The sequence below is a fragment of the Terrapene carolina genome, unplaced genomic scaffold, assembly GCF_002925995.2.
Source record: "Terrapene carolina triunguis isolate 2854851 unplaced genomic scaffold, T_m_triunguis-2.0 Scaffold62, whole genome shotgun sequence".
Taxonomy (NCBI): Eukaryota; Metazoa; Chordata; order Testudines; family Emydidae; genus Terrapene; species Terrapene triunguis.
Genome location: NW_020664413.1, coordinates 57493862 through 57518982, shown reverse-complemented (window position 1 = coordinate 57518982; position 25121 = coordinate 57493862). Strand labels below are relative to the sequence as shown.

At 42.7% G+C, this 25121-nt stretch overlaps 1 protein-coding gene across 1 annotated transcript in view; it reads right to left on the bottom strand.

Moving 5' to 3' along the window:
- The window catches only part of NBEAL1 (neurobeachin like 1), a 145922-nt gene that overhangs the window by 53215 nt on the left and 67586 nt on the right, over nucleotides 1-25121 (bottom strand). Inside the window, exons 14-20 of the mRNA XM_024206509.2 lie at nucleotides 15959-16091; nucleotides 13979-14098; nucleotides 12231-12534; nucleotides 10522-10607; nucleotides 6623-6712; nucleotides 1445-1613; nucleotides 230-363 (exon numbers count right to left, since the gene is read on the bottom strand). Of these exons, the coding sequence (XP_024062277.1) occupies nucleotides 230-363; nucleotides 1445-1613; nucleotides 6623-6712; nucleotides 10522-10607; nucleotides 12231-12534; nucleotides 13979-14098; nucleotides 15959-16091 (1036 nt within the window). The remainder of the gene's footprint in view (nucleotides 1-229; nucleotides 364-1444; nucleotides 1614-6622; nucleotides 6713-10521; nucleotides 10608-12230; nucleotides 12535-13978; nucleotides 14099-15958; nucleotides 16092-25121) is intronic.

Here is a 25121-nt window from a genome sequence, read left to right as displayed (position 1 = left end):
ACTATACTAGTCTATGTATTGTATCTGTACATATGCAAGACAGAAGGGAAGTACAAAGTTAGTTATGCTAACTCTATGTTCCTATGCACCAGCAAGCACAGATACTCGCTTGACAATAGTCTGAACCTCAGAAAACGTTTGACATTTAGAATGAAACCATGGCCTAATGGATTTCAGTGGAATCAGGATTTCACCCATAACACTGATTACATGAGAAATAACTTCTCACCTTCTGTAACAAGGCTCCTAGGGTAGCAACTCCGTGGGAGTGAATGAGATTATCTTGGTTAATAGGGTGTCTTTGAATAAAGTGCTTTATCATCAAGATGAAAGTTGCAACAATATTCTTCTCTAGACGAGCCTCTGCAAAACAGATTGTTCAGTTAAAACCCTTTTTTTTATCATTTCATTATTGTGTCAAATTAGGAGGAATAAGAAGTGAAATCAAGTGTTTTTATTCTCCACTATTTTCCTGAGCTTCCTCTCTCCACTGATATTTGCTACCTTGCTGTAGATGGTGTTTAGATCCTGTGATGCTGAGGCAAAGTCATTATACGCTTCCCCAGACCAAAGCAAATGCCAGTCGTGACTTCAGCTGCTTTGTCCATTCACCTGTGGCACTGGACAAGATACTCTTCTCTAAGCCACAACCTGGATCGTCTTTTGCATGTTCTGCACTTGCTCTACACACACATTTCTTCCTCTTTCCCCACATCCGGATATGCCTATCATATCTAGAACTACTTTAAATTAGGAGGGAGAAATAATGAAGCAAAATCAAAAGTTGTATCATATTCCTTCACAAGTCTTAATTTCTAAGAGGCTTCTGCTAAGATTACAAGAATTCTCTTCAAGCTGTTAATTCAGCACAGCTGAAGAGCTATTTAAAAATAGTTTTCTTAAAATTTAAAGAGGGAAATCTATGGTTTCATATGGGTTTTTTTTAAAGCATATTCATAAATTACTAAGAACTTCAGTAATTTAACTAAAATTCTGCAGGCTACTGGTTTGTAACATGAAATACTACATTATCTCCCAGATTCAGGGCCCACTGAAACAATGGGAAAATGTGCCATTGACTTCAGTGGGTTTTGGATCAGGCCCTTTTTTATTTTTCTAGATATGCAAAAGAACCACTTGACTTAGAAATAAATGTGCACATTTTGACTCAGTACATAAAGTTAATACAGCAAAATACTGCTATTAAATTCATTCTATGAATGTGTCCTGTGTGTTCTTGAAGTTAATTTTAAACAGTGCTGAAATCCTATCTTATTAGATGTCCAACTCAGAGTAAAAATAGTTTATTAAAATTGCATGGCTACTATAATAGAGTTAATATGTAATCATATAAACCAATTCTTTCCACTGTTGTAGTCCTCTGTTTTTATTAAACCTTTAACTTCAATATGGTTAATATCTCAAATCTATAGTACTTTCCTACCTGAAGCCTTTGTGGATGATAACACCACCCAGTCTCCCTCTATTGGAGTCACCAGTTCCTGAGGTATAGTTTCCCCTTCAGACTTCTCAGGCACCTGTCCACTGAGAAAACTGATCTGCTCCAGTAGTGGAAACAGCACATTCAATCCACCAATACAATTTATCATATCCTATAGGGAGGAGGAGAGAGAAAGCATGCACAAATTTGTAGGGTTTTTGTTGTTGTTTTTTTAATGTAAAAGAAATACCTATTTAATATTTAATGTAAAAGAAATAAGAAGGGCACTTATGTACTTATGAGTTAATCAGAATTCCATGTCACTTGGAAACTAGTTAAAAAGAACAGTAACAACTTCACAACAGTTTTAAAAGTAGGTTTAAAGGTGTTTCAGACAACAATTGTTTGCAAGTCTTTCAGCTAACTTCTGTGGTTTTACAACAATTTGTTTTTTCTCTCCTCTGTTGCTGCATGAAACACCTGCACAAATAACATGGGAAACTCACTCTAAGTGAAATAGACAACATGACAGAAAATACTGTCAAATACATATACTGGAGAACCAGAAAGAAATGTACTCTCTCTTCTGATCTCTTTGAATTAACACTAAAAAGTATATTAAAAAGTTTAGATACATGTGAATTTTAGTTTAATAGTGTCCCTATAAAAAGTCTCTGCTTCAGAAAGTTTAAATACAAATAAAATGATAACGCAAATTATTTCATTTGCTGAGTAATGTTAATGAAACCTATATTCCTTTACTACTCCTTTACTATCTCCTAAAATTCATCATCCTTTGTACACTAATAGGGAATTTGACAAATTCAATAAGTGGTTAGCAAGCTAGCCAGGGATACCTGTTATGCTCTCAGTGCATTGAAAACTGAAGTGTATCAGAGTTCTTTAATAAATTGCACGAATGGTCATAATTGAAAAACTAATTTTGAAGAGAGATTTCACAGCACATACCATATCTACAGACTAAAAAGAATTATTTTAAATTTATGTCATGATTATTTTGGGTCTATACTGTATTCTTAATTTTAAGCTCTTGGACAAAGGGCCAACCTCCACATTCTCTCATACGCAGACATCTCAGGTGAACAAACAATAAAACAAAAACCACCAAAAACTATGTGGGTATTCCCCCACTTCTTCCTTTTGGGTACTGGGAAGGGGACACCACTCTCCTTCTCCAACGTTTACCTCCCCATCTCTCTCATTACTATCTCCTTCCACTGCTTCGCTCCACCCCATACCTCTTCACAACACCTCTCTCTTCAGCCTGCAGAATCCCTCTCCTGCAGGCCCTTGTCAAGTTTTTTTCACACCTAATGTATCTCTCCAATAGGCCCTTGCTGTCTCTGTGAGAACAAAACAGGAAGCACCTCTCAGAGGCAGTGCAGAGATATGTTACATAGGGACAAACACAAGCCAGCTAGTTAACATGCAGAACACTTGTCTGAAGTCTGAGACTGCTATCTCGTTTCTCTTTAACCCTGCAGAATTCTTAGACATTGCCCCCACCAGCACCTATGCAGTGTCTTCATTATGGGGCTTCTAAAGACCACAATTGGGGGTGGGGGGCCGCTGGCTCCTGACACTCCCATAATGAGCTCTTCACACTTTCTGCTGAGCAACTAGTAAATGTTCCTACACTTTCTGGAAGCGTATCAGTCAACTAACACAAAGCCTATTCTCCTACAATGTTCACTTTGAGAGAGAGAGTGTGAGTATCAGTACAGAATAGCTGTCATTAAATGTACACTATTACTGACACAGGGAGTCTTTCACAAGAGTCTGAACTTCATGCTCACTGCAGACAGCTCCCATTTATTTGTGCATATATTAGTCCTCAACTATAGTCTTCTACTACAAATTCCCTACACTCACAACTCAGGTCAACCCCACTTCAAAAGACGGTTACCTTTTGTAACTTGTTCTTCGAGATGTGTTGCTTATGTCCATTCCATTGTAGGTGTGTGCGCTCGCCACATGCACCGGTGCCCGAAGTTTTTCCCTCAGTGGTATCCGTAGGGGACCGGCTCTGGCTCAAGCTCCTTTTGAGACCATAACCCTTGAGTCTGCAGTGTATCGAGATGCACTCCCCAACCGAGGTCAGACAGGGAGACAGTGGTTGCGGGCTCACGAACAGCACACCTTCCAACACCAGAATCAGGTCAGACCCTTTTGGGAAGGGATCCCAGTCTGTCTCCAGTACCACGGGGTACAGTAACTCCTCTACTACCCCAATCCGTTACCAGGCAAATCTGCCCCTTACTTCTAGGGGCACCTGGGCCACGGGGCAGGGCTTCCAATCCCCTTGGATGCATTCCAGCTTCATCCTTGCCCCGGGGATAAACCAATGTGGCTTCACCAGCCCCCTCTGAATGAGCGAGTGGGCCAAGGCCGTGTCCCCCGAGCCCATCTGGGTCTTCCTCCTCACCTGCACGGGGATGGTGACCAGCCCTCGCTCCTTTTTCCACCCTCCAACCTCAGTCCAGCTGCAAAACTTGGCTAGGCCACATTCCATCTCCGGCAGTCCCTACATTTATGTCCTGGCCGTCCACATCGCCAGCATACAAGCTGCTCCGGGAGACTAGGGGCTCCCTTGGTCTCCTCCTCCTTCTTCTTCTCTGGGCTTCTCCCAGGGGACGGGGGTTCTCAAGGCTTCCTCCCCCACTCTAGGTCTCGGCATGTCCTACCCTCCTTTTGAGGAAAAATTCACCTCCGCATATTCTGTCAATTTAACAGCGGCCTCTACCGTGTTTGGCTGGTGTCGCCGGACCCAGACTTGCATAGTCTCTTAGAGGCCCTGTAGAACTGCGTAAGGATCACCTTTTCCATGATTTCCCCCACCATTTGGGTGTCCAGCCAACACGTGGCCCAGTCCGTCAACTTCCAGGCAAAGGTTTGGGACCTCAAACCCCCATCCACCGGGCCAACCTTCACCGTATCATAACCCTTGACCTGTTCATTGTTTAGCGCCATATAAGCAGCCTGCACCTTGCCAGCCAGATAGGGGGCCAGTCATAGGGCCCAGGTTGCCCTATCCCATACAGTGCCCATGGCCACCCGCTCAAACGTATAAAGGAAGGCATCGGGCTCATCGGTGGGGCCCATCTTACATAGGACTAGCCCTGGCGCGCGGGTGCCATCTCCTCCCGGGGGCCTCACCAGCTTTTGCAGGAGCTGCTGCTGCACATTGGCCTGCTCTCTGATAAAGTCCTGGAGAGTCTTCTGCTGTCCGGCATGTCAGGTGAGTAAGGCCTGCCTCTCCACCTGGTGGGATTGCTGGAAGGCCTGCAGTGCTTTCTGCATCTCCTCCTGCTGCTTGCTTAGCCACTGCAAGGTTCCCTCCATCTTCGGATTGCCACGCCCTGGCGGTGGCTTGTAGTCCTGGAGAAGCCCCCACGTGTAACGGGGTCCATGTGCGCCCCTGGGTATTCGGCCCCTTGGCCTCCCTCTTCAACGAGTCAGGGACACTTCAGTCTGGTGCAACACCATGCTCTTTATTCTCAGTAGATTTCCCACCATGAGTTCCCAACTGTATACAGGCTTCACAGCTACTTTGCCTACAACAGGCTTAGCCCGCAACAGACTAGGAGACACCCACCTCCTTCTGTGCTTGACTTTTCTCTTTCCATTTCCCCCCCATTCTCTGGCTTCCTCCCAGCCTTTATAGCTCTGGGCTAATAAGACTGGCTGGTGCGGCCAGTTACCAGGCAGGCACCGGGCTATTCACCCAGCTCCAATCTATTCCCCTTGATCGGGGCTGGAGTGGCAGGAGCTGACTAAGGGCTTCTCAACCAGCACCCTCCCACAAGCTGGTACCGGGCATGAGGATTGGCGCCGGTTGGAGGTTGGTGCCGGCAGTGTGCTCTGGACCAAGCCGCAGTGCTTGGAGCAGAGTGCAATCTTGTTGGTTCTGAGGCCGGTGCAAGGGCCGACTCCATAAGGAGCACTCGGAGATGAATGTCCCGCTTCTTTTTAGTCCGTAGCCTGAAGCTCTTGCAAATGTGACACTTGTTTCCCCTAAACACTTCAGGCAGCTTCTACGGGGATCACTGACTACCATATGTTTTTTCAACAGTCACAAGGTTTGAAGCCCGGGGACCGAGGCATGCCCCGTACCTAGGCCTAGTCCCGTACAGGACTAACTAACTATTTCTAACTTAACACTAAGGGAACTATTAACTAAACTACTTTATAAAACAAATTCACTACTAGACACAGTAGAGACAGAAAAGCTTGCTGAAACAAGGAGACGTTCCAGCACCATCACTGGCAGTAAGAAGAAACTGAGGGAGAGGGGAGCCGATGGCGACCCTTATACCAGCACATACGCGCACCACTCCAGAGGGTGCCAGAGCTGATCCCCTATGGATACTACTCAGGGAAAAACTTCTGGCACTGCTGCATGTGGCAAGCACACACACTTATAATGGAATGGACATGAGCAAGCACTCAAAGAAGAAAAAAATATTTTGTACCTGAGGATTCCAGCTTGGTAATTCATTTCAATTTGTACACAAGTAAGTGAGCCCTAGCCTAGATGATACTTTTGGGTCAAAGTCAGACCTGGAAATCAATGTTGCTCCTATATACACTAGGTCTGAGTCTGATCTTTGAGATTAGTGTGTGCGAATGAGTTGGCAGATGGGTGAGTTAGTGAATAAACAGGTAAACAGTGACATAATAGACTAAGCTGGTGCACACTCAGTGAATCTCTTCCTCTCTCCATGAATCTGCAAGAACTAAATCGTTAGAGTATTTTTGGGGAAGTGGGAACATGAGAGAAACATTGGCCTAAATGGAGGACTAGGAAAATTAATTAACTGATGTTTGTTCAACACTTTGAAGATTTAGGGTGAAAAAGGTAGACGTCATAAAATGCTTTCAAAATATAAAACGTATTACTTGCAGTACCACAAAACTTTTTAATATTTTAATTTTAAGTTTGTTTTGAAACATTATCTATGACGGTGTTAGCCTGACTCCACTTTCCCAAAATTTACTTTGACACCACCACAACCCTAAAATTAGCTTAATTCACTTGAAAACACTGCTATACGTGGTGTTGCTCCTGCACAATGGGAACGTCTAGCACTCCTTAAGCATTCAGTATACGATAACTACTTTGTATTTACATCAGATTGTGATGATTTAATATTAATTTACCTTGATGTCCCAGTTCACTACTTTGTTTCCAGTTAGTCTTCCATGTAAAAGATTTGTGGACAGGTCCAGGCAGATTGGGTTTCTGCAGGCCTAAAAAAGGAAGAAAATATGAGCTTCAGCATTACTTCTGAAACATATTCAGGGTCACTGAATTACCTGTATAAATTTACATAAGAGTGCATGGCATACTGAGCTAAGGCAGGAAACAGCATTGCGGTGATACTAATGGCAAGATTTCAACAATGTGGGATACCCAGAATACATTTCCTAATATCTTGGATTCACTATTCACAATTTCACCACTTACAGCATTCTTGGCCTTTTGGTAGAATGAGAAATAAAATACACAAATCTATAGTTTAGTTATGGACAGTGCAAGGCCACACTACTCATGTCAGTGGAAATTAGTTAGATTATCAACTTGTCCTTCAGGAGAGAGTGCTGACTCATACTAAGTGAGGCATTAACACGGGTGCCAGGAGATAGTTTATTCAACCATTCTAACCAAAAAGTAAATGCACAGAAAAAGCTACCAACCCTAAAAGGGTGGGAAACAAAACACACCATATTTCAGTAAAAGCAGGAGGGCGAGAATAACAGGCTCACAACACTCACACTCTGATACCACCCCAAAGGGCCATCCAGCTGTGGTTCTTTAAGTTTTATTCCACAATATCATGTCAAATGACCTCACCCCACATTAAGCAGTGGGGGCCATTGTCTGGCTTGTAGGAAAAGGTGTGTGATCCCTTTAAAGGCTAGATAGCCAGAGTGCTGCAGCTTCAGACCAGGTTAGTGTGGGGACGGTGACCCATCCCCCACCCCAGGTGACTGGAAGGAAGCGGGGACTATTTAGGTCCACCCCAGTGCAGGAAAAGCCCTCCTTTAACTGGACCAGCTGTGCAGCAGGAACAGCTGCATAAACTTCACTCTCTGGTGGCTCCACATGGTAGCAGACTGGTGAGAACAGGGAGGTGGAGGGGGGAGGAGTCCTCCCTCCAACCTGCAGCAGGAGAAGCAAGTGTTTTGTAACAAAAGGGGAAGAAATTTCAAACTCATTAGAGCAGGGCTCTAGCAGATTTGTGAGAACAGGAGGAGCGAAGGTGTCCCCCCCCCGCCTTCCAGCCAGGGATGGAAGTTCCAAACCCAGTTCAGGGTGCACAGAGTGGGGCTTGAGAGACCATGGGAGTCCGGGGATGTGGGATCTTCACTGCACGGGCAAGGAGTGGAGTAGGTGGTTCCCAGCGTGGTCTGTCTACCAAATGGATTCCCCTCTGCTGGGAAGTAACATGGATCCTGGGGAAGCAAACACTCCCCGTGGTGAACTAGCTGCATTTGGGGGTGGGGTAGCCAACAGAGAATTGATTCAAGCCATCTGGGTAGTTGCTTCCAAAATTATTTCCATAGCACTACAAGGCTTACAAGGTGTAGTGGGTCACCCACAGCCAGGACATTTGAACAAACAGATTGCAGGACAGGAGAATGACAAGGCTGGTAGCACTAGAGTGTGACCAGCACCAGATGGAGGTTGCAGAGGCAGGGCATGAAAGGGAGTTCTTTCTGTCCAATACTGCAATGGGTATCCATTAGGGCTGTCAAACAATTAAAAATATTAATTGCAATTAATCGGGAGATTAAAAAAATAATCACGATTAATCACAGTTTTAATCACACTGTTAAACAATAATAGAATACCATTTATTTAAATATTTTGGATGTTTTCTACATTTTCAAATATTTTGATTTAAATTATTCCACAGAATACAAAGTGTACAGTGCTCACTTTATTTATTTTTTAATTAAAAAAGATAAACTAAAGAAATAGTATTTTTCAATTCACCTCATATAAGTACTGTAGTGCAATCTCTTTATTGTGAAAGTGCACTACAGGATGGGGAATTACAGGTAGGACCCCATAAATGTAAACAAACTTGTTTGTCTTAGCAATCGGCTGAACAAGAAATAGGACTGAGTGGACTTGTAGGCTCTAAAGTTTTACATTGTTTTATCTTTGAGTGCAGTTTATGTAACAAAAACAAATCTACATTTGTAAGTTGCACAGTCAGGGAGGCATTTCCGGTAGCGTTTTTTGGAGCTTTAGGATCAGCCAACTAGTACTTGAGTCCTGTAGGGATTCTTCTGGAAGGGCTTTAGAATTGAAGGATATATACTGGGAGGGGCAATCGGTGATATTAACTTTGAAGATGTCAAAGGCAGATCAAGGAGGCCAGGGTGAATTCATTATGGTGAGCCTGGGATCTGCAGAGTGGAGGCTGTGAGGGCATACATGGCAATAAGGCCAGGAAAGAAGGGTCCTCTTGATTCAGGACAATGGGAATCCCCTCACAACATACTAGTTTGTTACAGTTTTAAGATGGGGTCTGACAGGGTTGGGGCTTTAGCACATGAATTGGTTCCCACTCATTCAGGATCAGGGTGGTAACAGTAATGGCCCAGCTAGGTCTGGGGGCTAGTGCAATTCAGGCAATTGGGTGTAGGCATTCTGAAGCAAAAAGAATGTATGTGAGACCCCAGGTGGGGAATCAGTGTTAATTTTCCCTTATGTCTGTATTCCAGACACTGGCAGGCCAGGCAGACAGCGGTGTAGATCTGTGGGCACAGTATTGTTTACTGGGCACACATGCAGGCTTCCAGGTTGTCTGGAGGTTTGCTGCTGCACATCAGTGGTGAGGCAATCCTGAGCTGGCAGGGGAGCATGTTATGGGACCAGCTGATGGCCCATCTGTACACTGTGATGGCCTCTGAGCAGGAAACAAATAAGAACATAAGAATGGCCATTCTGGGTCAGACCAAAGGTCCATCTAGCCCAGTATCCTATCTTCCAACAGTGGCCAAATCCAGGTGCCCCAGAGGGAATGAACAGAACAGGTAATCATCAAGTGCTCACTCCCCTGTCGTCCATTCCCAGCTTCTGGCAAACAGATATGATTGTGGTTCACCTTGGGGAAAATTATTAGGGAATGCGTAAAAGGGTGGACTTATTGATCAGAGCTAAAAGGGACTTGGGGCAGATCCTGGAATTTTTACTCGAGGGAAAAGATATCTGGTCTGACACATTGCAACGCAGGGTGTGGCGGGGAGCTGTGAAGCCCCCTCAGGTTGACAAGTCTAGGAGGTATGTGAATAGGGAGGTGGCCAAATCCATAGTGGCACTGGGGGTGGGGGGTCAGTAATTTCTCATCTGGACTTAGCATAGGGGGCATCAGAATGATTCAGGGAGGACAGGGTCTACCCTATTAGACTTGGGAGCTGACAAGTTTTTGGCCAATATTAAAGAGGACATTAGTAGATGTCTGGGAGCCTGGCTAGGTATGCGGGGGGAAGCAGACAAGCTAATTGCTGGAGCCTCCTTGTGGCAGATATCCAGTGCAGATTCTCCATGGAGAAAGGATGTGGTGATCAGATACAATGGATTGGTAAAGGATTTAAAAGAGGTATTCTTTAAAGGAGCAGAAATAGGAATTTCGGGGCTATGACTGGTTTGTCAGCGAGCCAACCCTCTCTCCTTTATAGCTCCCATCCCCCAACCTCACTTGATGGGTGCGGCTGACAGCACTCCGCCCGTGTATATGTAAATTGTTATGGAATTACTTGCACTGTACACTTTTAACTGCTGGGTACTCACAGACATTTAGGAATAAAGTTGTGGCCTAATTAAACCACAGCCAGTGTCTCCTGTCCTTCTTCCGGCATAGCCGGACAACATCACTTTAAGGAATAAAGAAAATTTTGTCCATAAAAGCAAACCTGTTCCATTCTAAAAGTTAAACCAAGTTAATCTGTAGATATTTAAAGCTACTGTTCAGAATGTTTTAACCTTTAGAAAAAACAAACTACTGTAAAGTATGTAAGCAAATGGAAAACATGCTGATTACTACCTTGGGTGTATAGTGAAGAAGCACTTTACTGGGCAGATCTGCCACTTCAGACTCTTGGGATTTCCATGGAGTTAGACAGTTTGGGCCTGTAAAATATTTTATGTACACACTAGATTTAAAGTTTGTGTTAATAAATTTTACTACGCTACACTCTGCTAGAGATACAAATAGGACACCTTGAACTACACATATCCTGACCAAATATTTGACATATCTCCTTAACCAAAAGATTATTTTAAAAAAATAACTCTGTGATTCCATGGGGTTTTACTCTTTACAAATAAACCTCTGGCTAAAAAACAAATTAAGTTATATGAAATGAGATTTGTATGTTCAAAAATTGTCAGTATTTTGTCTTTACAAATATTCCATTTCACACTCAACTGTCATCTCTCCCTAAAGACCATCAGCAGTTAGGAAGATCAGATCCTGAAGACAGCTTTATATACAATTTTTGGTAGTAATAAGACATCATGTAACTCATACACCTAATCTTTTTAAAGATCGTTTTATATACATCATCAAAATGTTCTGGAAAAGATCATCTTTCAATTGCTAATGTAAATCCTAAAGGATTCATAGATTCATAGATTCTAGGACTGGAAGGGACCTCAAGAGGTCATCGAGTCCAGTCCCCTGCCCGCATGGCAGGACCAAATACTGTCTAGACCATCCCTGATAGACATTTATCTAACCTACTCTTAAATATCTCCAGAGATGGAGATTCCACAACCTCCCTAGGCAATTTATTCCAGTGTTTAACCACCCTGACAGTTAGGAACTTTTTCCTAATGTCCAACCTAGACCTCCCTTGGGATGAGCTCCCAAGGCTGAATAATGACTTTTAAGTGGCTTATCTACCACAGCAATACACTTGAATACTCTCACTTACATGCCCATATGTGACAAATAATGTGAAAAGACACTCAAGGTTGCAGAGTTTATACAAGTGGTTCACACTTCAAAGAGCTCAGCCTTTCAAGCCCTTCAGACAAGTTTAGTTTTCTTTTCAAGATCACACAGAAGTATGACTTATTTTTAGGTTTTATTAATTGTTATATAATACATGAGGTTTTTGAAACTGGATCTGGACCAATAATAAAACAGATACTTCAGGACACTGAAAATATCTTTAAAACACATGCAAAAGTAAGATGAAAATCAATATGGACAAAGCTGTGGCCTTTAACTGAATAATTTAATTGCCTAATCTTAATACCCAACTAAAGATTTTTACTCAACTTTTTTAGCTAATGGGCCAAATTCTGCTTTCAGTTTAATTTGTTTAAACCCAGAGTAGCTCCACTGAAGTTAATGGAGATACTTCAGATTTCACTCATGTAAATGAGAGCCCAAATTGGTCGATATCTAAGTTTTTTTAACACCTCTTCAGGATTGGTGGATATAAATTTTTGTGGACCTCTCTGCATGTCTATATATTTGATACATAATAGGGGAATAGGAGAATCTGTGTAAATATAGCAAATATAGTATAACATAAATGTGTACTATAAAAAGATACATTTATTTTGAAGGACATATCTACCAGTTTGGCACAGTGCAAGCTGTGTACTTAGACTGTAAATTCCTTGGGGGCAGGGATCATCTTTTTGTTGTGGTGTTTGTACAGACGTAGCACAATGGGATCCTGGTCCATAGCTAGGCTTGTAGATGTTACCACTATACAACCACCACCAACAACCACTTACCTGCCAAATATAAAGCTTTCACCTGAGAGGGCTGCAGTGATTCATGGAAGATGATAACTGACCCAAGCTGGCCCTCCAGTGATGTTGGACATCCCCATTCGCTGTCCTGGGTACCCGCGGAGATCAACTTGGTGATCAACTCTGACTTCCCAAGCAGTCCGCCCCAACTAGCTGGAGAGAGAATCCCACCTAGAGATGTTCGATGAGGCGTAATAGGGGAGGAGAAGGGTGGGTCCGGTATCTGAGAGGGAGGAGGAGTGGTTGTCCTCTGACCAGCTGAACCAATGCAGCAAGAAGTAAAAGGCTGGAGATGATGGTGTAAGAAAAATAAAAATAAATAAAATAATGTTACAGCCAAATGTCAAACGTCCTTGAGACTTTCACAAAATTAAACATAAAAAATAAGTGAGTTGAACTAAATCTAATAACCTTTCAGAGCAAATCTGCCTTGACTGAGGAAACAGGTGTAGAAAGACAGCAATACATTGTTGGTGTACATTATGCACAAAAAGCACTAGAAAGTGCATACTAATCCTTCTCCAAGCAGGAGTAATTTGTTCCCTGGCCTGTTACTGGCCTCTGCAGGGAGCATCAAGGCTTCTGTCCCAGCAGACCATTTCCCTTGGATCATACTTTAGCAAGATGTATCTTCTACAATAATCTTGTCATATGAAGTATTCTGCTTGATTGCTTGCGCTAATAAAAAGCTTCAGTGCCATCTTCCCATGCCATCTTGTGCAGAAAGAGGTACCCCCCACTCAATGTTTATAAAAGAAGCTGAATGAATGTTTTAGAGTTTCTAAAACTCTCACAGATGCATCAAAAAAATCAACAGTTTTGTCTTACAGTCAGCAGTTATGTTTGCTTTTAATAAGTAAGTACTTGATTCTTCAACCTTTACAGGAAGCATGTAAGTCATGCAAGTAGTCGTAATGAAGTCAGTGGAACTACTCATATGAATATATGCCCCAAACCAAGAAGGATTGCAGAACTGGGGCCTATAAAAATAAAAATAATGATCAGTATCATAACATTGTAACCCAGGTTTAAAACGGACTTGTTCCACAAAAAGGAGCAACCATTTACAACAGCATCCACATATTACGTATAATCATTTTGGCATTTTAGTGGCTTGTGCTTATTAAGGTTAATTTAGTATTTAGCATGTAGAAATGATCAGTTAACAGCACTGAAAAGAAATGTCCATATTAATGTATCCCCTAACCAAATACAGCACAGACAATGTCACATGCAAGATTACTCAAACTTCCTGTGTGCTCTCAAATGTACTGAGAACCACCTCTTAGTGAGACAAGGTAGTTCTCCGCTGTGCATTAACCTACCATCTTCGCTGGCAAGTCTGCCAACAAGGGAGGCAGTTAGTGCTAATTGTGACAGTAGTTTAAAAAAACAAACAAAACAAAAAAAAACCCCAAAAAACACCTCACATAAAAGGAGCTAACACGAGGTTACACAGGCCACTGAATCATCATCAAAAGATCATTCTTGGTCAACATCAAGTCCTCTTCTATTCTGCTGTATTTGAGATGGCCCAAAGAGACATGCTGGGGATGAGCTTAACTATCCTCAACACTTGAAAAATGAAAACAACTGCTAATCAGCTTCTATCATGTTTTTAATCACGGATGACCCATTTTCCCTTTTCATTTTATCTGACTGCCATTTTACAAATCTTTCTTCTGTAAGAAATCCCTAGGATAGTGGTCTGATGGGAAGAAAAGACTTACTTCATTCATGGCAGGAAATCTAAGTGGGGCAGAGATCTTCTGTTGTCCATTGACGTAGATGTAGACAAAGCTTTGACCAAAGGGCCTCTTTCCAGGCATATGAACAATAGTTATGTTGTGCTGGACAGGCAATATAACAGTACAGTTTGATTAGATTCTTATTAAAATGCAGCAAAAGAATTCTGCATATCTGCCCAACATTGCTACCATTAAATGGGTGAAAAAATTACAGCAGACCACAAACTTTTATAGCATCACTGAAAGATTAAATCAAGTATCAATCAATGCCTTCCTTTTTTTAAAAAAAAGTGTACATTACAAAAAGGTTTTTGGGGAAAAAAAAGACATGTGACGCCCTTCATAATAATGCAGTGCAGTCCCTAAATATAGCCTTAGGAATGGGATAGGGCAACAGAGTAACTTATTCACATTTTCTAAGCCTTAGACTTTGAACTAAATTATAGTTTATAAACTTTAGAAGTTCCCGTAACACATCCCACCACTCAGGAGCCATCTAACTGATCCAGCTGCATTTATGTTTCTTCTCTATTTGACGTTTTTTAAGGAGAATTACCATAACACTGACACGGCCCCTTTACAGAGATTGCAGATACAGTAACCATTAGTATGCTTATAAAATTTGTGGATGACACCAAGATGGGAGGGGTTGCAAGCACTCTGGAGGACATAATTAGAATTCAAAAAGAAAGACCTTAACAAATTGGAGAATCAGTCTGAATTCAACATGATGAAATTCAATAAAAACAAGAGCTAAGTACTACACTTAAGAAGGAAAAATCAAATGCACAACTACAAAATGGGAATAACTGGCCAAATGGTAGTACTGCTGAAAAGGATCTGGGGGTTATAGTGGATCACAAATTGAATATGAGTCAACAATGTGATGCAGTTGCAAAAATTAGCAGAACTATTATATTTAATAGGAGGCAATTATCCTGCTCTACTCAGCATTGGTGAGGCCGCAGCTGGAATACTGTGTCCAATTCTGGGCAGTTTAGGAAAGATATGAAGAAATTCGAGTCCAGAGGAAAAGTGATAAAAGGTTTAGGAAACCTGACCTATAAGGAAAGGTTAAAGAAACCTGGCATCTTTAGTCTTACGAAATGAAGATTGAGGGGGGGACCTGTTAACAGTCTTAAAATATGTAAAGGGCTATTATAAAGAGGACAGCAATCAATTGTTCTCCATGTTCACTGAAGGAAGGACAAGCAACAATGGACTTAATTTGCAGCAAGAGAGATTTAAATTGGAGATTAGGCATTTTTTTCTAACTATAAGGATTTCTTATAGTTATTGAATAGCTTCCAAGGGAGATTGTGGGAATCTCCATCATTGGAGGTTTTTAAAAACAGTTTGGACTAACACCTGGCAGGGATGATCTAGGTTTACTTGGTCCTGTCTCAATGCAAGGGACTGGAATTGACTTCTCAAGGTCCCTTCCAGCCCTACATTTCTAGGATTCTGTGATTACAGATCCTATCCTGTAATCATTATTTGCCTAAGTAGCCACACTGACATTTATTTAGATTTACCATTTAAAAACATGTACAAAACTTCTAAGCCCCCTGACAATAATTAGACTTGCAATAACCATCCAATAGCATAAATATTAAGGAACAAATTAACTCCACAAGCCAGCAGCATTAACTAATTAAATGGAGACAACAATTTACCTCAGCCAGCTGATAAATAAAAACAGCAACTCCTAAAAGCCTCTCACTGTTAAGTCACACCCAGGAACATACCCTCATCCTGCCCTCAAAACCCTATGAAACAAATAATTCTACAATAAGATCTACTCACGTGTTTAAGGATTAGGCCTTATCTTTAGAAGTGGAATGTGTCTTTATTCAAGAGAAAAAAACTAAATCACTTGTTAAGATTATCAGCTGCTTCTCTTTAGCTAAGGCTATTCTGTCCTAAACAAAGTACGTTTAAGTAGCAAGTAGCAGATCTTACCCAGAGGGAATCACACAAACAATGCTCTGGCAGCATCACTGTTGCATATTCTCTCTTTGTGCAAACTGCAACCACCAGCGTTCCAGAGCAGGTAATGAAGGCCTCGAAACCCATCCCACTTCCTGTAAAAAAGCTACAGAATGAAAAATCCATGAGATAGTTTATCAGAACTGTTGAAAAGTATCTAGCAGTACGTGAATTCAGTACAAAACCTGTTTAAATTGTTCAGCATGGCTGAAAACATTCCATCATCACTAGTCATATCTAATGAGTAAAAGGATCCTCAAAGTGACATTCTGGTTCACCTAATAAAAACAAACAACAACTACAAGTAAACTGTAGGCACAAGGAACCCTAAAACATGGTGTGCAGGACAAAAGTGGTCCAGTGTTCTCAAAGAAGTTTGTAGCCATCCTCACCTTTACATGGAGATGCAAACCTTGGTTCCAGCATGTAATGTTTCAGCTTAAATCCACAGAGTTTATGCTGGTTTCATATTAAGCACTGCATGTGGGGGACTGTAGTCTCTGCAAGCAACACCTCTATGAAGCCTAGATTCATCTTTATTAATCTGTGCCATTTTGTCAGGAGGGGTGAAGTAAAAGGCTGCCTTTAGGCTTGTGGTAATTTGCCAATACTATGTTTACTTGGGACATTTTGGAGGCTCCTGTTATAGGAATTAGGAAGTATTTTTCTCCAATCAAGTATTTTCCTAAATTTACATTACACACAAAAGTAACTATCCTGCTATACTGTTGCTTTTATTTCTAACACTTTTTAAGGAACCATTTTGACAGAAATTGCATGAAGTCTGAAATTGTTATAGGGAATTTTTTGGTCAGGTCTACACTTGAAATTTTTCCTGGTAAAGTAATGTCATGGGAGTGGGAATGGGGTAATCTTTTGCAATATGTCTATACTGGCAGAAGCCCAAACGTAGATGCGGTTATACTGGCATCAAAGTGCTTTTGCTGGTATAGCTTATTTTGCTCACCCAACTGGTATAAGATATATTGACAAAAGCACTTCTTTGCCAGTAGAAGCTACAATAGGAGGGCTTGCCCGGTTTTCTAGTGCAGACCTGGCTTTAGGCTCTTTTCATACCTTGAACACTTCATTATGAAACATGTGAAAAAATTATTGTCAAAGTCTGTTACATTCCCTCAAACGTGGTTATTATGAGAAGCATTTTCACTACAATCGTTATTAATCATGGCACTTACAGAATAAACAGACGGTGCATCTATATTAAGTGAAAGCTATACAAGTGTGCAGCAATTCTCCAAAAAGGTCCATAATTTTGGAGTTTAACGTATCCATCCTACACACATAATTTGAAAGCTTATTTTATGTATGTTTAGATGAGGCATAATGAGGAGCTGTCAAGTGGTGCTGTAAGCCTGTACGTGAGGTAAATGAAAAAGTCTCATTTTTTGCACAATTCCAGAAACACTGCGATATGACTATACTTACAATTTTTACTGTTTAAATTAACTTCAATACCTTAATATGGTGCTTCTTGGTCAAAGCTACCAAACAACAATGTATTAAAAGACTTTGTATTGGTTTTGCAAGGGCAAGTCCCGTTCCCGTCCCCCCACTCCCCCGAAATGGTGAAGCTGTTTAACATGACAAATATGGCAAATATCAACATTTTGGAATCATAGAACCTGAAGGGACCTCGAGAGGTCATCTAGTCCAGTCCCCTGCACTCAAAGCAGGAGTAAGTATTATCTAGAGTAGACCATTCCTGACAGGTGTTTGTCCAACCTGCTCTTAAAATTCCCCAATGATGGAGATTCCACAACCTCCCTAGGCAATTTCTTACAGTGCTTAACCACTCTGACAGTTAGGAAGTCTTTCCTAATGTCCAACCTAAACTGCCATTGCTGCAATTTAAGCCCATTGCTTCTTGTCCTATCCTCAGAGGTTAAGAAGAATGATTTTTCTCCCTCCTCCTTGTAAACAACTTTTTATGTACTTGAAAACTATTATCATGTCCCCTCTTAGTCTTCTCTTCTCCAGACTAAACAAACCCAATTTTTTCAATCTTCCCTCATGTTTTCTAGACCTTTAATCATTTTTGTTGCTCTTCTCTGGACTTTCTCCAATTTGTCCACATCTTTCCTGAAATGTGGCGCCCAGAATTGGACACAGTACTCCAGTTGAGGCCTAATCAGTGCGGAGTAGAGTGGAAGAATTACTTCTCGTGTCTTGCTTATAATACTCCTGCTAATGCACCCCAGAATGATGTTTGCTTTTTTTGCAACAGCGTTACACTGTTGACTCATATTTCGCTTGTGATCCACTATGGCCCCCAGATCCCTTTCCGCAGTACTCCTTCCTAGGCAGTCATTTCTCATTTTGTATGTGTGCAACTGACTGTTCCTTCCTAAGTGCAGTACTTTGTGTTTGTCCTTAATATACTACCATGAAATGTTTTGACATAACATATTCTTAATTGTCAAAGTATCTCAGAAGTGATAACAGTTATCTACAGTTTTCAGTTGAAATTTGCTGACCACATCAGTCCCACACTGAAGATTGTGTACCAGTAGCACTAGAATGCATGCCCACAGTTTGTATAGCATAGTGGGTAGATATAAATGAACATGAATTCTTAATGTATCAGAGGGGTAGCCGTGTTAGTCTGGATCTGTAACAAGCAACAGAGTCCTGTGGCACCTTATAGACTAACACAGGGGTAGGCAACCTATGGCACGCGTGCCGAAGGCGGCACGCGAGCTGATTTTCAGTGGCACTCACACTGCCCGGGTCCTGGCCACCGGTCCGGAGGGCTCTGCATTTTAATTTAATTTTAAATGAAGCTTCTTAAACATTTTAAAAACCTTATTTACTTTACATACAACAATAGTTTAGTTATATATTATAGATTTATAGAAAGAGACCTTCTAAAAACGTTAAAATGTATGACTGGCACGCGAAACCTTAAATTAGAGTGAATAAATGAAGACTCGGCACACCACTTCCGAAAGGTTGCCGACCCATGGACTAACAGATGTATTGGAGCATAAGCTTTCGTGGGTGAATACCATGTCTGACGAAGTGGGTATTCACCCACGAAAGCTTATGCTCTAATACGTCTGTTAGTCTATAAGGTGCCACAGGACTCTGTTGTGAATTCTTAATGTAATGCTTCTTCATTTATAAGCTATTGCAGATACAATGTAGCATCTAGTCTGCCTGCTAGAACATTTTAATTTGTAATTGCCTATGTGTGCAGTGCTAGCCTTTGAAATATTCTAGGAACTAGCTTTTTAATTCAGTGACACTTATGCATAGGTCAGTATTAGTGCTAAAGATGGGAATACATAGCTTCATATTATGAATATGCAAAGGCTATGAGAGAAAGAAGTGGCCTAACAAGAAATAGTGAAGAAAAAGTCCACAAACTAGTCTTGCCTTCTCACTTAAGAGGGAAAAAGAGCATGTTACAGATTTTACTATATGACAATTAATCATATCCTGTGGCGTTTATCAACATATCTACTGGACTGCATGTAACATAGGATGTACACAAGTCTCTACTGAAAACAGAAGATGTTGGTGAAGAACAAATGGAGAGATTTGAGAGAGATGCACTTGATTCTGATGGGACATATAGCCCGGTCAAGAAATCTGGCATCAAAACATTTACTGAAATTGCCAAGATAACCAAATGTAAATGGCAAGGGAAGAGAAATCACAACAGCCGTTAGTTCAGAAGTTTTTTTTCCTGCAGAGCCTTGTCCTTAGCAAGATGTAGCGATGATGTTTCAAGCGGAACAGTTCTTAATCACCCAATAGGATCTGTGCCTATATTCCTCTTCCATGCTGATGGAGCAATAAAAACCAAGTTCAATTAGGGCATCAGCTGCAAGCGCTAAGCAGAAAGAATCCATGAGCTAAGAGCATACAACAAAGAAACGGAGATGCCAGGACAGCGTAGATCAGAGATGCCAGGGCTGTCATACAAATGATAGCTGGAGACAAATTTCCCACATTCAGTGAACTGGCTGCTGAGTACTGAAGCAGGTCCTAAAAGCAGTTGACAACATGAATTCTGTAATCAAAGTCTGACAGATATGATAACAGTAACTCTGTGAAAACTGCAGAAAGACAGTGCTGGACATGATATAAGGTTGGATGCAAGAAATACCAGGTGATTGGTGGATGCCCTCTGTGCCACCATGGGAAAGTTTCTAAACATGGCATCCAACAAGCAGTCATTTGTAAAATTCCTCTGTGAATCTAGGGTTCAAAAAGCATCAGAGAGCATAGGAGCACACTCAACACCAACACTCCTCTTTGCTGGAGGCTTTTCCAATGGTGAAGTAGCGAAGTCCATTATTAGTAGAGGTGGTGAAGAAGCCCAAGACTTGTACAGTACTCAAGAGGAAGCAGACACAAGGATGCTTCTGCATGCTGTATGTGCCAATATGGCTTTTGGGCTTCTTGGTGTCAAAAGAACCATAGTAAGGAGGTCACCTGATACAGATGTTTTCATCCTTGATGTTCACTACTTTCCAAAAATGAACACACAGATAACACGTGGATTGAAACAGGCACCATTTCTAGCACAACTGACAAGTGTTGCTTCACATCAGTGCATGCAATTTGTGATGCACTCACTCCTGACTTCTGCAACATACTTCCTGCTGCACATGCATTAATGGGATGTGATTCTGTACCATCCCTATTTGGTATGGGGGGGAAATTGTGTTTAATGTTGTGAAAACAAAGGGAGCTTACTGCTTCAGAGATCTTGCCAGACTCGGAGAAAATAATGGACAAGTCAGAATTTCTGCAGCAAGGAAGTTGGCAGCAGTGCTGTAGGACCAGAGCAAGAAAGAAAAGGAGACCCACAGAGACCTGAATTGCTTGTGCCTGAATCTAGCCATCAAAAAAAGACAAGTCACTGGCCAAACTCCCACCATGTGAGGACAGTTTTGAAGAGCATTTCAAAAAAACATCTTGACAAACAAAAATTTGGGTGTCTTCGCACACAGGTGAGCCGTATATCAGTTCACCATCACAACATGGATGGAAAAATGTGTATGCTGAACTACTTCCTGTATTCTTCAAGGGCACAATGGCATCTGAGTTTCTATAAGACCTTATTTGTGCCTGTACCAGTAGGTGTTGCTGCACAATCAACTGTCTTCAGTCAGAGCAAAATTCCCTGCACAGAACTTCGTACACACAAAGGCAACGAAAACTGGTAACCCATGCACTCTTGACAAATATCACAATGAAAAAGATGACAATAATGATGTTGACTAGAAATGTCACCGGTGCTATTACATTTCAATGATACCTATCCACATTTATTATTAGATTTTGCTTTATCCTCTTGCAATACTTGTTCCAGAGGGATCGTCGAGGACCATCCGGCCCTCTGACTGCTAACCCATGCTAATCATTCATGTGGGCACTCATATACATATGAGGTATGCCCCTGAACAGATCAGAAGTGACTGCTGGGCTCTGGGAGTAAGGGTGAAGGAGTTGGGGGCACAGGTAGCATTCTCTTCAATCCTTCCGGTCAAGGGTAGGGGTTCAAACAGAGTTCGAGGCATCCTGGAGGTGAATCCCTGGTGTCACCAGGAGGGCTTCAGCTTCCTTGACCATGGGATGTTGTTCCTGGAAGAAGGACTATTGAGCAGAGATGGGGTCTATTGAGGAAGGGGGAAAAGTATCTTTGGATATAAACTGGCTAACCTAGTGTCTCCTGCCCCCGTCAAACTAGGTTTGACGGGGGCAGGAGACAAAAGCCCACAGGTAAGTCAAAAACATGAAGATCTGGGTGAAGGGTCAGAATCTGGGGGGGAACATGGGCAATTACAGGTAGGACGAGGGAGAGATAAGAGGGAACATAGAGGGGAAATCAAATCAGTATCTTAGATGTCTGTATACTAATGCAAGAAGTATGGGGAATAAACAGGAAGAACTAGAAATACAGTGAATAATCACAACTATGACATAGTTGGCATCACAGAGACTAGGTGGGATAACACACGTGACTGGAATATTGGTATAGAAGAGTACAGCTCAGGATGGATCATCAGGGAAAAAAGGGAGGAGGTGTTGCCTCATACATCAAAGATGTATCCATTTGCACTGAAGTTGAGATGGAAATCGGAGATAGAATTGTTGAAAGTCTGAAGGTAAGGATAATAGGGGTAAAAGAATAAGGGTGATGTCATAGTAGGAGTATGCTATAGACCACCTAACCAGGAAGAAGAGGTGGATAAGGCTTTTCTTAAACAACTAACAAAATCATCCAAAGCACAGGACTTGGTGGTGATGGGGGACTTCAACTACCCAGACATCTGTTGGGAAACTAATACAGCAGGACACGGATTATCCAACAAGTTCTTGGAATGCACTGGAGACAATTTTTTGTTTCAGAAGGTGGAGAAAGCAGCTAGGAGAGAGGCTGTTCTAGATTTGATTTTGACAAATAGAGAGGAACTGGTTGAGAATTTGGAAGGAAGATTGGGTGAAAGTGATCATGAAATGATAAATGATTCTATGGAATGGTAGGAGGGAAAACGGCAGAATAAAAAGACCGTGGATTTCAAGAAGGCAGACTTTAGCAAACTCAGGGAGTTGGTAGGTAAGTTCCCCTGGGAAGCAAGTCTAAGGGAAAAACAGCTCAAAAGAACTGGTAGTTTTTCAAAGACACATTATTAAGGGCACAGGAACAAATTATCCCACTGTGTAGGAAAGATAGGAAGTATGGCAAGAGACCACCCTAGCTTAACCAGGAGATCTTCAGTGATTTGAAACTCAAAAAAGAGTCCTATAAAAAGTGGAAACTAGGTCAAATTATGAAGGATTAATACAAAAAAACAAACACGAGACTATAGGGACGAAATTAGAAAGGCCAAGGCACAAAATGAGATTAAACTAGCTAGAGACATAAAGGGTAACAAGAAAACATTCTACAAATACATTAGAAGCAAGAGGAAAACCAAGGACTGGGTCGGCCCATTAGTCAATGAGAGGGGAAAGACAATAATAAAAAATGTGGAAGTCATGTAAGTGTTAAATGCCTTTTTTGTTTCCGTTTTCACCAAAAAGGTTAGTAGCGATCAAATGTCTACCATAGTGAATGCCAGTGAAAATGAGGTAGAACTTGAGGCTAAAATAGGGAACGAACAGTTAAAAATTTTGTAGACAAGTTAAATGTCTTCAAGTCACCAGGGCCTGATGAAATGTATCCTAGAATACTCAAGGAGCTGACTGAGGAGGTATCTGAGCCATTAGTGATTATCTTCAAAAACTCATGGAAGACGGGAGAGATTCCAAAGGACTGGGAGAGAGCAAATATAGTGCCAATCTATAAAAAGGGGAATAAGGATAACCTGTAGCGTTACAGACCAGTCAGCTTAACTTCAGTACCCGGAAAGATCATGGAGCAAATAAGCAAGCAAGCAATCTGTAAACACCTAGAAGATAATAAGGGGATAATAGTCAACATGGATATGACAAAACAAATCACGTCAAACTAACCTAATAGTTTTCTTTGACAGGGTAACAAGCCTTATGGATGGGGGGAAGCAGGAGATATGGTATATCATGACTTCAGAAAGGCTTTTGATACTGTCTCAGGACTGCCTCATAAACAAACTAGATGGAGCTACTATAAGGTGGGTGCATAACTGATTGGAAAACCATTCCCAGAGAGTAGTTATCAGTGGTTCACAGTCAAGCTCGAAGAACATATCCAGTGGGGGTATTACTCCTGGGGGGATTCTGCACCAGTTCTGGGCAGAATTCATGTGGCCAGCATTTTTCTGTGCCCCCTGCACAGAAAAATGCAAAAAAAATCTGCCGGGGGACACACGCCTCTTCCCTGGCAGCCCAAGCAGCGCGTCTGTTCCAATGTACCTGGAGCAGCCTCAGAGACGGGGGAGGAGGGCTGGACGTGCGTGCCTGCGTGATCACCATGGGGGGGGGGGGGGGGGCTAAGTATACAAGTGTGCCAGTGACTGTACTCCTGGGGGGATTCTGCGGGACGGCGTGCCCGCAGCAGAAAACGTACGTTTCCCCAGACACACACATTTCCTGCTTTTCCCTGCAGAAAACGGCAGGGAAGCCTTGTGGGGGCGGGGAGGCAGAACCATGTGTGCAGTTTTGGGGGGGACAGACCCCCAAACAGAGGTGAGGCATGGGGGGGCACACAGGGTTACATGCCACTGCCCCCAGTCCCTCCTCATTTCTGCAGATGCAGAGCTGCCCAGCTCAGAGGCTGGGTCTTGTCTCGGGCTCCGCTGACTCCGCAGCTGAACGCAGCCTCCTGGGTCCTACTGCCAGTTGTGCTCCCTTTCTGTGTTCTGGGAGCCTTCCTATTTTCTGTGGAACAGTGAGTTCCTGCGGTGGAGCTGGGTAAGCGGGAGTGGGGGAAATGAGGGAAGGGAGCTGAGGGGGTGGGGGTGAAGAGGGGGTGGGGAAGGCAGGGCAGTGGAATAGGGCAGGGGGAGGGGAATTCGGGCGTGGGGTGAGGGGGATGGAGAAGAAAAGGGGATAGGAGAATCATGGGGGAAGCGGGATCCCAGCATGTGGAATCCCCTCGGCAGCAGCTGGGGCTCCCCCATTAAGCAGGCCCACTGAACCCTCACACTGACAAGCCCGACCCCCTACACCTGGACCCCTCTGATGAGCCCCCCCTACACCCAGACCCCCCACCCCACTGAGCCCCAACCAGCTGCATCTGGACCCCCACTCCATCAAGTCTCACTCCCCCTGCACCCGAACCCCCCCACACTGAATTCCCACACCCAGACCCCCCCGCTGAGCCCAACCACCATCACCTGGATCCCCTGCAGAGTCCCATTGCCCCTGCACTCAGAACCCCCCAACGAGCCTCTGTGCATCCAGATCTCCCACTGAGATGCCCACAACCAGATTGCCCCACACAGAAACCTCTCGCCCCACACCTGGATTCCCCCACACTAAGCCCCTCCACACTTGGATCCTGCTGGACTCAGCCTGCCAACCCACACCTGGTGCACCTGGCACAGAGGGTCAGGGCCCCGGGGTGTTTCTGGGACAGGCCCAGCCCTTGCACTGTGTCAGGGTCAGGTGCAGTGTCACTGCCGAGTCCCTGTACTGGGGGAGGTGGGGGCTTCAGGGTGATCTTCCACTTCAATGCAGC